The sequence below is a fragment of the Physeter macrocephalus genome, chromosome 5, assembly GCF_002837175.3.
Source record: "Physeter macrocephalus isolate SW-GA chromosome 5, ASM283717v5, whole genome shotgun sequence".
Taxonomy (NCBI): Eukaryota; Metazoa; Chordata; class Mammalia; order Artiodactyla; family Physeteridae; genus Physeter; species Physeter macrocephalus.
Window position 1 is genome coordinate 15,093,456 of NC_041218.1, and position 17,513 is coordinate 15,110,968.

The window sequence follows — 17,513 nt, forward strand, 5'->3', positions numbered from 1 at the left end:
ACAAAGTTAAATCTAGACCCTTTAGCCAGATGTTTGAGTCCTTATTCTGTCCCAGCTTGCCTTTTCTCTCTTCTCTACTTCACCTAAGTGTCTGTCTTATCATTTTTCTAGATCAGGATCTTAGTTCCCTGACCAGGGATTGTACCTGCGACCCCTGCAATGGAAGGCAGAGTCTTTACCACTGGAGTACTGGGGAAGTCCCCTGAGCTCCATGTTTTTAGATTTCATAAATAAGTGAGATCATACGGTATTTGTCTTTCTCTGACATATTTCACTTAACATAATGCCCCTAAGGTCTATCCACGTTGTTGCAAATGACAGGATTTCCTTCTTTTTCATAGCTGAATAATATTCCTCTCGTGTGTGTGTGTGTGTGTGTGTGTGTGTGTGTGTGTGTGTTTGTGTACTACATTTATCCATTCACCTGTTGATGAGTGTTTAGGTAGTTTCCCGGTCTTGGCTATTGTGAGGAATGCTACACTGAGCGTGGGAGTACAGATATCTCTTCACAATAGTGATTTTCTTGGGATATTCACCAAAGAGCTGTGGTGCATGGACTTAGCTGCTCCGCAGTATATGGGATCTTCCTGGACCAGGGCTCGAACACGTGTCCCCTGCATTGGCAGGCGGATTCTTAACCACTGAGCCACCAGGGAAGCTCCTCAGCCATATTCTGAGGGAGGGCTATTCCTGATTCTCCAACAATCTTACCACCAGGCAAGAAGCCTAGTTGGGCTGACGCTGCAAGGCTGGGGCCCAGCAGGGAAAGCGGACTGGAGAGCAACGTGCATCCTTTTGTCAATGTGGATGATTCCCCTGCATTGGCAGGCGGATTCTTAACCACTGAGCCACCAGGGAAGCTCCTCAGCCATATTCTGAGGGAGGGCTATTCCTGATTCTCCAACAATCTTACCACCAGGCAAGAAGCCTAGTTGGGCTGACGCTGCAAGGCTGGGGCCCAGCAGGGAAAGCGGACTGGAGAGCAACGTGCATCCTTTTGTCAATGTGGATGATTCACATTTTCCACTGTCCATAATAGCTTCCTAGCAATACCATAGTGTCCCCAATTCACACCTTTCATAACCTGATTGGTGCAAGCATTCCAATGGGATGGCAACATCCAAAACTGCCAATTCCATGTTCCAAGGCCTTTAATTCCCCCGGGCGTCCTCGGAGCTCGATGCCCGGCGCATAGCAGGTACTCGACAAATGTTAACTCCCTTCGTTGCTTTCCTGATCCCAGCCACCCACCCCGCGAACTCTACCCCGCCAAATGCTGATCCTTTGACATTCTCTTCACCTCCCAAGAGCGCTGCTTTCCCTAAAAGGGCCTAAACGTGTGTGGTTCTCTCCAGCTCTGCTTCAATTCGATTCTGCAGGCGCCTTCTGCAGGCCTACTACGTGCGCGGTTTGCGGGTTTCCCAAACTCAGAGCATCCTGCATGTTCCTTTCCCAATGACCTGCATAGGAGGCAAGACCTCTAGACGGGAGACAGGATGGGTAGAGCTGTGTGCGCCTTTTCTCGCCTCTCCTGCACGTCGACTCCTGGGAAGGGAGCCCGACCTTTCCCTCGCTTTGTCCTCGAAGGCTGTCCTACCAACGCAGGCGCCCCACTCACACCTGCTGCCCCGCACAGAGCCAGAGGAGGAGCGAGAAGCCCGTCACGTTCGCGCCGGCCAGGTTTTCCGGCTCTGACCCCTCCTCGTGGGCCTCCCTCCCTGCGGGCGCCCCCGGGGGCTGGACGCGCCGGGCCATCAGGGCGGTGGACCCGGTGTTCCGTGCGGGTCGGGGCGGCGCCGGCCGCCGGCCGGGCCCAGGCCTCCAGCGTCCCGCGCGTCCCCTCCCAGGAGGCGGATCCCGGGGGCGGGCCGGGCTTCGACCCCGCGCCGCGCAGCCCCCGTGCGCCCGCGCCCCGCGCCTGCCGCCGGCAGCCCCGCAGGCAGGAGCCCGGCCGGCCGGGAGGTGGTGCTCGCCTGCCCGCGCCCGGGCCCGCGCGTTGCCGGGCAGCGGCTTGGAGGCTCCGAAGGGGGCGGAGCGGCGAGGCCGGCGTGCGGCTGGCGGCCCCCGTCCGTCCGCGGTTCCGGCCCCCGGCCAGCCCCCGCCTCGCCGGCCTCCCTCCGCGCCGGTGCGCGGCGCCCCGTCCCAGCAGCCGCCGCCGCAGCGGCCGCCCCTCCCGGGCCTGAGAGCGCTGAGCCGCGAGGCCGGGCCGGGGTGCCGACCGGGACAGCCGGAGGCGCGGCGCCGACGCCGAGGCGCGGCCATGGAGGGGAAGACCCGCGCCGGGGTCGCGCTGGTCCCGGGGCCGAGCGGCCGCGGGCCTTCCGCCCGCCGCGCCCGCCGCCGCCGCCGCCGCCGCTCGGGGCTGCTGCTCCCCGGCCTCTGGCTGCTGCTGCTGGCCCGGCCGGCCTCGTGCGCCCCAGGTAAGCACCGCGGAGACCCTCCGGCGCGACCCTGCCTTCCTTCATTGCTGCTATTTTCAAAATCCGGCTTTCCCCGCCCATCCTCTTTTATTCTCCACCGCTCCCTCGCCCTCCTTTCTTGAGATGCTTTTCCATTCTTGCTGGGCCCAGCAAATAAAGACACGCAGAAAATAATACGAAAAAGCAAGCGGGTTCTGGCCAATCTTGCTGAAGGTCTGCAAAGCTATTCTGTTATCTAGGGAGCCTGTGGCGGGTCTGGTGGCTTCATCTCAGAATGTGCCTTTATTTTCCCTGCAAAATGCAGGCACTGGAATTGTATTTGTGCACGGCTGTATGAATGTGGTTACATCAAATTTTTGGAAATACTTTATTGTCGGGGCGAAGGGGTACATTCGGTGTGTTTGCTTGAAAACAGTATTGCATTACTCTGGGTGGCCCTGCGTCCCCCCAGATGCAGGCAGCTGGCGGTGTCCCCCAGTGCAGCAGGACACAAAGAACATTCAAAGAGTATCTCTTGGAAAGCGCCCTGGCCATGGATCTTTCCAGGGAAATAGCTATTGCTGTTACTTCTGCAAAGGCATTAATACAACAGAGTGTGAAAATACTGTGATTCTTGAGTGTCAGGGCGTGAAAGGAGTAAGGGTTGTTTTTATAATAGATGCAGTTTACTGACTGTTAGCGTGGAATTAGGAGGCGTGATTTATGAAGGAGCATGTGGGCGGGTTTTGTTGTTGAGGAAATGATTTAATTCATATTGCTTCTCTGAAATGTTTATTTGTCCACCCCGAGCCTACACGCAGGATGGTCTGGAAACCATCTCTGAGGTGACATGCTGCAAGCCAGTGATTGTCCCAGAGCACACACACTTGACCACTTTGGGGGCAGGAAAGGTGGAGTGAGCAGTGCGCAGAACTGCTGCACACTGAACGAAACCAGAAAGCCGTGGAAGCGGCTCCGCATCCCCCCTTCTCGTGGGAGCAGTGCCAGGGGACTGGCAAGTGGCTTTGGAAGGAAATGGAACACATTTGAAGGTGTCCCTGGACCTCACTGTTGGAATTATAACCAGTACCACATAGAGGGTGGGACAAAAAAGCACAGGAAGGGACTTAAGGGATCGTAGAATGGACCTGCTCCTCGGACTGAAGAGGAAACTGACAGAGAAGTGACTTGCTCAAGGTCACAGGCTAGTTGGTGCAGACTCACCGCTTTTCCATTCTCCTTACGGCTCTTAACCCGTGGACTTATGCACACCTGAGACCTCCTCATAGATTTCCCGTAGCTGGGTAGAGCCCCGCTCAGGGAGTCACACCAGAGCTGGGGGGACAAAATGGGTCTCTTTCAGGCAGTACACAGAGAGTGTAAACAGCTTTGTCTGACCTAGCCCCTCAGCTCTCAGTCCTGCCTCTGAGTGTTCGAGCCTGTGTGTCCAGAGGAGCGGAGACCCAGTGCTTTCCATGAGAAGAGGTAATCATGAAGAGGGCTCTTGGCGTTAGTCAACAAAGCAAGCCCATCTGATACTCATGGATTCATCTGCTGGGGGACACGGCAGGCTAATTGTTACCATTTACTGAGTGCTTGCTGTGTGCCAGGTGCTGCATTTTACTTACACGGTCCAGTCACACTCATTTTACAGAGGAGAAAACTGAGGCTTCGGGAGTTTAGGTTAGCTTGACTCCAGACTCTACGCATGTAACCTCTCTTCAGCTTCCCCATGTGAACGTGGCCGTCTGGATGTGCTGCAGACGTTGTGGATGATATAAGTAGTTCTCTTGATAAATTTAGAATACATGGAGCTGTTTGTACTGTCCCTCCGTAACTTTCTCGTCAGTACACGTCTGTTCCTGTTCCCCCTTAACCCCCAATACAAATATTCAACCTGGTGACTTGAAATTATATTTCCGCTCTAGAGCTGACAGCACGGAAGCAGAGACTTCATCATTGCATGGGTTGGTGTATGGGGCTCCCCTGGTTGAGGCGCGCAGAAAATAATAATAATAAAGCTGCTTCTAGGCTGGGTCATAGGTTAGGAACTGAGAAGGGGAGGGACGCAGCACCTGTCCTCAAGGATCTAGGTGGAGACCCAGAGCAGCGCATAAGCAGGTGCAGACCCCTGCACGGACTGTCCCCGGGCAGGAAAGGCAGTGAGTGAAAGGGCTCCTTAAGGAAGACCTCTTAAAGGTGGCCCCGATCCACTTGAAGGCTGAGAGGAGTGATATTGGTGGAGGGTGGCTTCCTGATGTAGGATAGCTGGGCATGGTGAGTGGCAGGTGATCCTGAAGAGGTGCTGTATTTCAGTCCACGTCATGTCTCTGTACCACCAGGACCCTCTGGCTCCTCTTCCTGAGTGTTGTATTTTCACCGTTGGAGTGGGGCTGGGGGAGGCTTTGCCGAACCTGCCGTGGTGGTTCTCTTTCTGAAGAGTAAGTGGTATTAGTCAGAAAGTGGCATGTCTTATTCCTGCCTTGGGTCTCCTAGATGAGGCTGTAGTCCCTTTTGTGGCTGCCTGCAAACTCCCGCCTCCTTCCGCAGGTTTGTCTTTCCTTGTTAACTTTTGTTAAATGGAGTCCGCCCTCCAGTTGGTCCCCTTATTTCAGTCTTTATTTACATTTCTAGTCTATTTCTGTTTCATTCAGCATTTTGATTGTGCCCTTTTTTGTTTGCTTGTTTAAACATTTATAAGTTTAGTCTTGTGGAAACAAATTGTAAAATTTTGGACTTGTTTTTGAATGGAGTCCTTTTAGGAGATCCTACATTCACAATATTAAAAGAAAGGATTGTGCCCATTTCTTCATCTTAGTCAGGGATGTCTTTCTTAAAATAATAGTTATGAAATTGATAACTTCGGAAATTATTGGAAGGTACAGAAAACAGGTATCCATAATCCCATAACCTATAGCTAACACTGTAAATAATTTTGTCTTTCTTTTGTTAACATTAAAAAAAACCTGAATTATATGTATTTACTTTTTTCACTCAATATTTAAGTTAAGCATTTCCCTATTCATTAAATATTGTTCAGAAACAGTTTCCATCCTAATAATTTACTTACTCTTTTATTATTTCCAGCTTTTTCTGCTGTTATAAATAATGCTATGATGAATAGCTATGTAGGTAAGGCTTTGTCTATATTTCTTTGTGCGTGGGTTCTGCTGGGTGCCTAATACGTGTCTCAGTAGGTGGTTGTTGAATGAATCAACTTTTTATGTAAAGCTGTAATGCTGAAATTAACCCAAGCAGTTTATGCAGTTCACTGTTTCACTTCATCATAACCAGCATTGAATATTATTTTTAAAACTCTTGTTGCTTTAATTTTTTATTACTTTTGAGTTGAATTTTTTAATATAAATTTATTTATTATTTTTGGCTGTGTTGGGTCTTTGTTGCTGCACGCGGGCTTTCTCTAGTTGTGGCGAGCAGGGTCTTCCCTTTAGTTGCCGTGTGCGGGCTTTTCATTGTGGTGGCATCTCTTGTTGTGGAGCACGGGCTTTCTGGGCTTTCGGTGCACGGGCTTCAGTAGCTGTGGCACGTGGGCTCACTAGTTGTGGCACGCGGACTCTGGAGTGCAGGCTCAGTAGTTGCGGTGCACGGGCTTAGCTGCTCCGCGGCATGTGGGATCTTCCTGGATCAGGGCTCGAACCCGTGTCCCCTGCATTGCCAGGCAGATTTTTAACCACTGCACCACGAGGGAAGTCCCTTGAATTGAATATTTTTTGTTTATTTTGTATTTGTATTCTGCGAATTTTCTGTTTTTGTTTATTTACCTGTGATATATATACACAGACACACACATATATTTAAATTTTTTCTTTATATATTAAAGATAGCAACCTTTTTTTCCTCCTTTTTGTTGTGTTCTCCCCCTCCAAATGGATTTTCTTTTAAATTTTATATAATCTTGAAATTTGATTATTTTGATTAGCAAAATCTGCCATCTTGTTTTTCTTTTTTTTTTCATTGCATTTATGCTTCATGGCATGTTAAATTTTTATCTTACTTAATGCACTATTTTATTATTAGCTTTTTGAGGTGAATATTGTTATACTTTTTGAGTGGTTTAGTATCCTGTAAACAAAGACTTAGATAAATGTTTCGAAGGTGTGATCCCTGGAGCCTCTTGGGGACGTGTGGGTGCTTGTTAAGAATTTAGATTTCTGCGGCTCACCCTTGGCCTACATCTTCCTGGATCAGGGCTCGAACCCGTGTCCCCTGCATTGCCAGGCAGATTTTTAACCACTGCACCACGAGGGAAGTCCCTTGAATTGAATATTTTTTGTTTATTTTGTATTTGTATTCTGCGAATTTTCTGTTTTTGTTTATTTACCTGTGATATATATACACAGACACACACATATATTTAAATTTTTTCTTTATATATTAAAGATAGCAACCTTTTTTTCCTCCTTTTTGTTGTGTTCTCCCCCTCCAAATGGATTTTCTTTTAAATTTTATATAATCTTGAAATTTGATTATTTTGATTAGCAAAATCTGCCATCTTGTTTTTCTTTTTTTTTTCATTGCATTTATGCTTCATGGCATGTTAAATTTTTATCTTACTTAATGCACTATTTTATTATTAGCTTTTTGAGGTGAATATTGTTATACTTTTTGAGTGGTTTAGTATCCTGTAAACAAAGACTTAGATAAATGTTTCGAAGGTGTGATCCCTGGAGCCTCTTGGGGACGTGTGGGTGCTTGTTAAGAATTTAGATTTCTGCGGCTCACCCTTGGCCTACCTTAGAATCTTCGGTGGGAGTAACTGGGAATCTTCCTTTTTAACAAGTTCACAGCTGAGTTTTAGGCACTTTCACCTTGGAACCAATGATCCAGATACCATAAACCCCTAATTGAAAGTTAATGGCATTTTGGGATATACCACTTAATATCTTGCAGTTGTCTTTTACCTGTTAGAATAGTTGATTTAAAATTGTGACCTTGAAACTGTTTTTGGTTATATCTTGTTTGCTTGGTTGTCTTTGGGTTGAGAATCAAAGGGCATAGAGGATGTCATTTTTAATCCTCACCTCCTGGCCCCTTGGGAACAGCTGCTGCAGTCTTTGTCGGGAAATGCCTCATTTAATCCTGAAAACAGAACCCAGCCAGGGGTTGTGAAAAGCCACCGGGGACCTGGGAACCACAGGTTTTCTCTCAGTGCCTTGGGTGCTAGAGGCAGCTAATTACTGTAATTATAATTACACTAGGTTGATTTTCCCAGATAGGAAAATGCTGTTCTCACTGATCTAATTTGTTTCCAAGTTGTGACCACCCACCTTTCATCTGCAGCTCACTGTGACATGATTTCTCTCTCATGTGCTTAGGCAGCATGATTTGTTGGAAAGCACATTGAACTGTGAGTTAACAAACCTGAACGTGCTCTTCTCAGCCAGTGACTTGCTGTGTGACTGTGAATAGGTCACCGTGTCCTGGGTTATTTCATCAGTGTAATAAGGGGTCGCTGCGATGATCTCTAAGTTCCCTTTAGCTCTTATATTTCAGGTCCACAGGTTGGATACCTTGGAATGCACTCGTTATAGCAACTGTCCTGCTTCTACTGAATGTTTGTGAGTGTCACTGTCTCACTGTCCTGCAGATGTTCTAGCCCAGTGACCTACTGAAGGCCATTGTGTTCAATACTTCTTTTTTTAAAAAAAATCCTCCTCCACTCTGCCCTCCTGCATCCCCATCCCCAGGACACCCACCGTGTCCATTTTCTCCTGACCCCTTGCATCCCCATGCCACCCCACCTCATAAACCTAGTACCGAGAGCACAGGCTGTGGAGTCAGGCTCGGGGGGGGGGTCACGAGAACCACGGGAGCCCCTCCCTACAGGTGATTAAGCAAGAAGGAAGTGACGTGACCGGATTTGCCACCTGTTACTTCATGGTGGCGTGGGGTTGATGGAAATTGTGAAAACATGTATAGACTTGGTCATGTTTCTAGGCTTCAAGGAAGCATCAGTAAAGACACAGTGGTTGAAAATGGAAGAAGGGGTAGAAATAACTGAAGGATAATTCCGCCAAGGTGAAGAAGTTCCTGTGGGCAGGCTGGCTCACCGTACGGAGCCGGGGAGAAATAATAATGGGGGAAGGAATCGCAGGGGACTGGTGGAAGGTTGGGAGTGAGGCCGAAGGTGATGGGAGAAATCTGTCGTGTCGCACATGTGATCCGTTTGTCCTGTAGCATCTGACTGGCCGTGTGTGGCCAGGGAAGGTGGGCGGTCGGCTTGAGTCAGGGCTGGGAATCTCGGGCAGACGCGGTGAAGGGCCAAGGGCGGTGGGGGGCGGGGGGGTCTGTGGCGGGGATGCCGCCGCGAGGAGCCCGGGCTGGGTGAGGAAGGAGGGGTGCCAGTGGATGGAGCAGCGGAGAAGAGCGGGGATGTAGGACATGGGGCGGCGGCAGGGACTAGGACGCGGGGTGCACAGTATTCGGAACGTTGGTGCTGAAAAGGGCCAGCAAGAGGGGGAAGTGAAAGGATTTGAAGCCTGAGATTTTGCCCTCCTCAGATCAAGGCTCAGCCGCAGAGAGGCTGCTTTTCAACTCCGGTTTGTGCTTCGTGGTAACCGGCCGGCAACTGCCGGAGGGCCGAGTCCCGCTTTGGGGGGTGCCGTGTCTGTTCAGCGGGTGAAATAAGGGAGGCCGTTGAGGGAGGGTGGAGGGGGGGCGGCAAGTAGGAGTCCCTGGGGCCGGTGAGGAAGGGGAGGGAACGGCCAGCACGGGGTGGGCTGGAGGAGGAGACAGATGCGGCTGGAAGGGGCGGCAGTGAGGGCCGGAGCGAAGCCTCCGGGGGTTTGGAGGGGGTGAGACCCAGGGAAGGGTGGAGGGATTCACTTTATTTATTTATTTTTAATTTGGAGGGGGTGAGACCCAGGGAAGGGTGGAGGGATTCACTTTATTTATTTATTTTTAAAAGAAATTCATTTATTTAATTTATTTATTTCTGGCTGCGCTGGGTCTTCGTTGCTACGCGCGGGCTTTCTCTAGTTGCGGGGAGTGGGGGCTACTCTTCGTTGCAGTGCATGGACTTCTCATCGCGGTGGCTTCTCTTGTTGCGGAGCTCGGGCTCTAGGCGCGCAGGCTTCAGTAGTTGTGGCACGTGGGCTCAGTAGTTGTGGCACGCAGGCTCAGGAGCTGTGGCTCACGGGCCCAGCCGCTCCGCGGCATGTGGGATCTTCCCGGACCAGGGCCCGAACCCATGTCCCCTGCATTGGCAGGCGGATTCTTAACCACTGCGCCACCAGGGAAGCCCTGGAGGGATTCACTTTAGGGTGGAGGAGAGCAGGAGAAACGGGGCTAGACCTGGGGGCAGAGACGGGCTGAGGGGCTGGCGACTGACCCCCCGTTCGTGGGGATGGTGGACGAGGCCCTCTTCTGAGAAGAAGGCAGGTGTGCCAGGGGCTCGGGAGCTTGAGGAAATACCACTGGTCTCCGGAGGAGATGGAGGGGAGGTGAGTGGACGAATCGCCGGGCGGTGCCCGGCCCGGCTGCGGTTGGGAGGCCTGTCTCGGCAGCAGGCCGGGCAGGCGCGCTCTGCTTGCCTTTCCTGCGGCCCTGGTGGCCCAGAGCCTCGGCAGAACGTGAGGGGGTGCCAGCCGTCCTGGGCGGTGGGTGGCACGTCTCGGCGGGAGGTCAGGGCTCGGGGGCCTCCTGCTCCTGGTGACGGGCAGGTGTTCGCGGCCCTGTGGAGCCCTTGGGAGACTCTCCCCGCTCCTTTCTTTGTTCTCGTGTTGGGGCCTGTGGAAGGAACCCTTCATTACCGTGGTTTTGGGTGCTGGGATTAACTTTGGAGCCAGACAGCCTGAAGGGCTGCCGTAAACGCTGGGAAATCCTGTTGCGGAGCCTTCAAAGGGGGAAGACACACACACACACACACACACACACACACACACACACACACAATCTTCCACGGCCACCTTCTAGGGGAACTTGCACTGAGCCCAGGAGACAGGTGTGGACGGGGTGGGGGAGGGGAGGGGAGGGCGCTAGGCCTTTGCTCCTGCACGTGCTGCGCGGAGTAGCCTGAGGGGCCCCTCCCAGCAGGAGCGCATTAGGAAGGCACGCACCCAGGTCCCGCCCTGATCTACTGAATCTACTTTTTTTTTTTTGGTATGCGGGCCTCCCTCTGCTGTGGCCTCTCCAGTTGCGGAGCACAGGCTCCAGACGCGCAGGCTCAGCGGCCATGGCTCACGGGCCCAGCCGCTCCGCGGCATGCGGGATCCTCCCAGACCGGGGCGCGAACCCGGTTCCCCTGCATCGGCAGGCGGACGCGCAACCACTGCGCCACCAGGGAAGCCCTTTTATTTTATTTTTAAAAAACATTTATTTATTTATTTTTGGCTGCATTGGGTCTTCGTTGCTGCGCGCGGGCTTTCTCTAGTTGCGGCGAGCGGGGGCTACTCTTCGTTGCGGTGCACGGGCTTCTCATTGCGGTGGCTTCTCTTGTTGCGGAGCATGGGCTCTGGGCGCGCAGGCTTTAGTAGTTTCGGCACGCGGGCTCAGTAGTTGTGGCTCGCGGGCTCTAGAGCGCAGGCTCAGTAGTTGTGGCTCACGGGCTTAGTTGCTCCACGGCATGTGGGATCTTCCCGGACCAGGGCTCGAGCCCGTGTCCCCTGCATTGGCAGGCAGATTCTTAACCACTGCATCACCAGGGAAGTCCCTTATGTGGGTTTTTAAAAACTACAGTTATTAAAAAACCAAAGTGAGGCAGAGTAGGAACTAGCTGGTCGGGTAGCAGGAATGAACATTCGTCAGAGCTGGGAGCCACGGTGGCCTGGGGGCAGGGCAGGAACACAGGACGGGTGTTCGCTGTGGGAACATGCCGGCTGAGGCAGCAGACAGGCTGGGATGGAAAGGCCTCTGCAGACCATCAGAGGCCAGATCTGATGGGGGCAAGTCGGCAGCTGGCGGCTAGGACAGCAGTCACATTTCCTGCACTTGGCTCTGTGGCACCGTCAGGGATCTCCAGGCCTCTCAGCCTCAGGACCACTTCACCTCACGTCACCTCATCCCTTATCCCTCACTTCTAACCTCACCTTTCACCTTACACTTTATCTCTCACCTCACCTTTCACCTTATGCTTTATCTCTCACCTCACCTTACCTATCCCTCATACATCACTTGTTACCTCACCTCTCACCTCACCTCACCTGTATTGTTGAGAAAGCCATTTGATGGAGGATGAGATGGGAATGGGGCCGGGGAAGGGGACTCTAGGAAGGGGTTGAACCTGGGCCTGAATAGAGTCTTAAGAATTTATAAAAACAGATTCTTCTTCCTCGCTCTTGGAATTGGGCTTTTAAATATTTGGATGCCTTTTCAGACTTACAATAGTTTTATTTTTTTTCTGATTGTAAAAATGGTATGTGTTCATTCCACTAACGTGTACTTACTGTTCCCTCGGCCTAGAACATTCTTATCTCAGATATGATCTCCATGGTTTACTGCACCCCTTCCTTCAGGTCTCTGCTCAAGTCTCACGTCATCAGAGAGGTCTTCTCTAACTGTTTTCAAGAAGCAGCAGCCCCTCCATCATTCCTTGCACCTGACCCTGATTTGTCTCCATGGTGCTTATCACCATCTTACACGGGTCTTTTTATTCTCCGTCTCCCTCCACTACACAGTCAGCTCCGCCAGGCCAGACTTGATCTGTTTGGTTCTGAGTTGTTTGTTTACCTGTGCAGCAAATCTTTCTGGAGCGCCTACTCTGGGCCGACACTGTACTGGGCCCTGGGGCTGCATCAGTGAACAAAGGTAATTACATGATGTGTGACTAGGTGGTAAATGCCGTGAAGAAATGGAGCAGTAAAGGGCTTGGGAGTGAGGGGCTGAAGTGTGAATCTGGGTGGTGAGGGAGGCCTCGTGGAGAGGGTGACTGTATTAGCTGCTGGGGCCTCCATAACGAAGGGCCACAAACCTGGCGACTTAAACACCAGAAGTTTATTGCGGCACCGTTCTGGTCGCTGGACGTCCCAGATCAAGGTCTGCAGGGTCGTGCTCCCCCTGAAGGGCAGGGGTGGGGAGGATCTGTCCAGGCCTCTCTCCTGGCTTCTGGCAGGCCTTGGCTTGTGGCAGCGAAACTCCAGTCTTCACGTGGGGTTCTCCCTGTGTGCATGTCGGTATTCAAATTTCCCCTTTTTATAAGGACAGTCATTGGATTAGAGGCCCACTCTACACCGGTATGACCGCATCTTAGCTACTTACATCTGCAGTGACCTTATTTCCAAATAAGGTCACATTCTGGGGTATTCGGGGTTAGGACGTCAGCCTATGAATTTGGTTGGGGGGGGGGACATGGTTCAAGCCATAACGGTGACATTTACTCTAAGATTTGAAGGAGGCCAGAGGGTGAGCCAGGCAGGCCTTTGGGGGGCGGTGTTCCCTGCAGATGAAGCAGCCAGCGCAAAGGTGGGAGTGTTCCCGTGTGGGGGGGGAATGGGAAGGAGGCCAGTGCCCCCAAACGGTGGGGTGGGGAGTGGAAGGAAGTGGGTGTGGGGTGGGAGTGTCGTAGGTGTCACAGAACTGGTCGTCACCCCAGGTAAGGTGGGAATTGGAATGAGAGGAGTGATGTGATGAGGCTTAACACGTCAGGTTTGTTGCACGTTTAACGAATTCCGATGGTACAAAAAGATGTGAGTTAGAAAGTGAAAACACCCCAGATCCCTCCGCTCAGAGATAACGACTATGACATTTTGCTATTTCTCCTTTCAGACTTTTTCTTCCACACACGTAAGCACACACACGTACACGTGAAGGAACAGGGCCGTCTTCTACGTGTTGTTTGCTGACTCGCTTTTTGTCACTTCACACTTTATCATAGAGCCTTTCCCTTGTCAGGAAATACAGATCCACATCATGATTTTACTCAGTGGTGTGGATGTTCTGTACTTTATTTACCCGGTTCTCTGTTGATGGATAATTATATTGCTTTCAACTTTTGCTGTGATAAAAAACACTGCTGGGCTTCCCTGGTGGCGCGGTGGTTAAGAATCCACCTGCCAATGCAGGGGACACAGGTTCGAGCCCTGGTCCGGGAAGATCCCACATGTCACGGAGCAACTAAGCCCGTGCGCCACAACTACTGAGCCTGCGCTGTAGAGCCCGCGAGCCACAACTACTGAAGACCGCGCACCTAGAGCCCGTGCTCCGCAATAAGAGAAGCCCGCACGCAGCAACGAAGACCCAGTGCAGCCAAATATAAATAAATAAATAAATAAAATAAATTTAAAAAAACAAACAAACCAAAAAAACCCCACTGCTATGGGCATCTTTGTACATCTATCTTGGCACACTTTTCCAATTATTTCCTTAGCATAAATTTCTGGAAATAGAACTGTTGGACTAGGCAGTATTCATGTATTAAATCTTGGTATGTATTGCCAAATTGCTCTCTAGAAAGATTGAAGCAATCAACATTCTCTCTAGCAATGAATCTGAGTGCCAGTTTTGCTTCTACCTTTCCATAATATAAGCTGTTACCAATCTGTATTATCCTTGCCAAACTCATAGGTAAAAAATATCTACTTTAAAAAATATCTCTTTTGCATTTCCTTGCTTGTTAGTAGGCACTCAGGCCTTTGATTGAGGTCCCCTTTGCGTTCCTTTCTCTGGTTTCCCTTGCAGAAATCTCAGGGCTGACCTGGGAATAATAATACCCAGCAATTACAGAGCGCTAGCCGTGTGCCAAACATTGTGCTAGGCGCAATGTATCATGTTGAATCCATACAGCAACTCCATGAGGTAGGCATTATTGTTATCCCCATTTTACAGATGAGGAAAGTAGAGGTTAGAGAGGTTCACAGACTTGCTTCAGGTCACACCGTTAGTGGGAGGAGTCCTCACCTTGGGAGTTTCCTTCGCTCTGGGTCCATGTTAGAGAATGACTCCATGATCTCTGCCATTGAAATGCCCACTCACAGGCTTTGCTTGCTTGGTGGAGTGAGCTCTGTGGATCCAGAGCTGCAGTCAGAGCCACCTGTGGCCCCTTGCCAGCCCCCTGCCTGTGTCAGAAGTCCGGGCTGTGAAGGCACACCCAAGGCCGGGCACATAGAAGAAGGTGCTCACCAAATATTGGTTAAGAGAAATGAAGGAAGCAGGCTTTTGAAAGTTAGGGTATTATGTGAAGGTGCCATTTTGTTTTACTTCAGCAGATTAAAAATTAAAAATTTCAAGAACAGAAAATTTCAGAAAGTTAAAATTCATATTATGAGCCCATATTTCATATCCTGCAGCACAGAGGGTAATCGTTTTCCTAATACCAAGTGACATTATCTTACTGCATTTCCTCTCTCTTATCATGTCCTGGATCATATCCTTGTGGTTTTTCGTTTTTTTTTTTTTTTTGTGGTACGCGGGCCTCTCACTGTCGTGGCCTCTCCCGTTGCGGAGCGCAGGCTCAGCGGCCATGGCTCACAGGCCCAGCCGCTCTGCGGCTTGTGGGATCCTCCTGGACCGGGGCACGAACCCGTGTCCCCTGCATCGGCAGGCGGACTCTCAACCACTGCGCCACCAGGGAAGCCCGTTGTGGTTTTGATAATATTTCTACTTTGTTTCAACTGTACTATTTTTCTGTAGCTTGCTTCTGACAGCAGAGTGTGTGGTTGTGATACATCCTCTTTATTAATAAACTGGTGTGTACCACTGGTTTAAAAATCAATTTCTCATTAACTTTGAAATTTTGGTGGGCGGAAGTCGATACCTTAAAATAAATACATTGTTTGAATCCCAACCAGTGCACCAAGCTGTCCTACTTCCATTGTTTTATATGCCCCTTGAGCCTTTTTAGTTTGTCATAAAACACAGCGTCTTAACACCTTGAATTGTTGCCTGGATCTGGTGTTAAAGTTTAACCTTCTAAATAATTTCCAGAAATCTTAGGCCTGAAACTGTTCTTTTTTTTTTTTTTAATCACAGTGTATATAGACTTTGACCATTGATATCCTTCAAGTTCCTCTTCTCCCTCTTCCAGTTTAGGGTTCAGCTCCTCATGAGAACAAAACAACATATAATTGTAGAATATGTATTCTATCACTTAGGATAGACTAGTTGTGCTGCAGAAACAACCCTCAAATCTCGGTGGCTTTCAGTTTGTGGCTTCTGGCTTCACCATGCTGACCTTTTCCTTTTTCTCTTTCCTGCACCTTTTGAATCCGGTTCTTGAAATTTTGCTTTCTTGGATCCTATGTTTTCTTCCATATTTGTCTTGGGTTTCCAGTGCCAGAATGCATGTCTGCATACATCTGGTCTACCAGATGTATGGAGGTCCCATTCATTCACACATGCATGCATTATTCAGCTAACACTTTTTGAGCACTCACCACCACTTGCTGAGTGCGTTGCTGGATGTGGGGATACTAAGATAAACATGACAGTCAGTCATGGCCCTGAAGGAACTCAGTCCAGTAGGAGAGATAGTCCTATACATAAATAACTATCCAGCAGTATGCTAAGTGTTATAATAGAGGACTGCGGTGGTGATATAAAGAAGTCAGTAACTGGTAGTAAATGTAGGATGGAAGAACTGTGTGGGATATTTTGTTTTAAGATGGGATGTATGATGGAGCATTCTTTCATTGCTGAAGGGGAACATTGTTTCAGTTATCTGTTACTGCATAACAAATCACATCAAGATTGAATGGCTTAAAACAGTAATGGTATTTTATTTCTGGTGGTTCTGTGGGTCAGGAATTTGGACAGGGCTCAGATGGGTGATTCGTCTGCTCCCTGTAGCCTGGCCTGAGGTCACTGACCTGGCTGAGTGTGGTTGGTACGGGGACTGGGCTGGAAGGTCCACGAGGGTTTCCCTCACATGTCCAGTATCTCCGTGCTCTTCCACATACCTTCCCTCTCTCTTCCCATGTGACTGTCTTGGGCTTTCTCAAAGAGAAGTGGTCTCAGGGTAGTAGGTTGTCATCTTTGGCTTCCAAGAGGGACGAAGCAGAAGCTGCCAGTTCATCTAAGATCTGGGGCTTGAAAGTTCCCCTGCTGCATTCTCTTGGTCAGAGCAAGTCACAAGGCCAGCCCAGCTTCAAGAGGCGGGAGGGAATAGGATCTACCCATTGGTGGATGGAGTCGCAGGTGCTTATGAATTGATGGTGATCACCTTTGGAGATTATCTACCACAAGCACAAATTGGTTGAAGATAATGGGGAAAAAGGTACAATTACCAGGGCAAGTTCTCAGAAGAGACAGAAATAAATGATAAAAGCAATAGGAATTATAATAGCTAACCACCATTTAATGTGCACTTACCATATGCCAGGCATTCTTCTAGCCACTCAACATATATTAATTGTATTAACTTATTTTGTCCTGGCAACAACCCTATCAGCTACAATTATTAACTCCATTTTCCAGATGAGGAAACTGATATACAAGGGGGTGAAGTAGCTCGCCTTAGGTCACACAGCTAGTAACTGGGACAGGAGGGATTCAAACTCTGGAGCATTCTTGGACAGGAAGAATGGTGCCTCTTCCACTGAGGGAGTGATGGGTGCAGGTGTGGGTGGGTGCAGGTGAGGGGTGGGGAGATGATGCCATTGAGGAACTTAATGGCTGTTCGCCTCATTTCTTTTTGACAGTAGGATGGTCATCACTTCAGTGCGATGGGGCAGGAGCAGGTTGAGCTTTGTGCAAAAAGTGGTTTATAGCTGTAGGGTCAGTGGACCGTAGCAGAAGGAGTAGAGCAGGAAGCTGTAAAGTGACTGTGAATGGTCGAGGGCCCACGGAGGTGAGGGTCATTTGTGTACAGCAGCATCCTCCCTCAGTCCTGTGGGGATTTCTGCAGCAGGGTTGTCAGGTAGAGAAGCTACATCTTTTTTTTTTAAATTTTTTTTAACATCTTTATTGGAGTATAACTGTTTTACAATGGTGTGTTAGTTTCTGCTTTACAACAAAGTGAATCATTTATACATATACATATGTTCCCATATCTCTTCCCTCTTGCGTCTCCCTCCCTCCCACCCTCCCTATCCCACCCCTCTAGGTGGTCACAAAGCACCGAGCTGATCTCCCTGTGCTATGCGCTTCTTCCCACTAGCTATCTATTTTACATTTGGTAGTGTATAGATGTCCGTGCCACTCCCACTTCGTCACGGCGTACCC

General features: G+C 49.9%; 1 protein-coding gene across 3 annotated transcripts in view; it reads left to right on the plus strand.

Moving 5' to 3' along the window:
• The first annotated feature begins 2,239 nt into the window (after positions 1–2,239).
• Positions 2,240–17,513, plus strand: part of KIAA1549 (KIAA1549 ortholog) — a 146,361-nt gene continuing 131,087 nt past the window's right edge. The window contains exons 1-2 of one of the 3 annotated variants that reach the window (XR_008617313.1): positions 2,376–2,420; positions 5,487–5,531. Coding sequence is in view for 2 of the 3 variants with exons in the window: in XM_028489705.2 (XP_028345506.1) it covers positions 2,261–2,420 (160 nt within the window). In the remaining variant the exon portion in view is untranslated. Of the gene's footprint in view, positions 2,421–5,486; positions 5,532–17,513 lie in introns of all 3 variants that reach the window. The other 2 variants (XM_055084809.1, XM_028489705.2) reach the window with 2 other exon arrangements.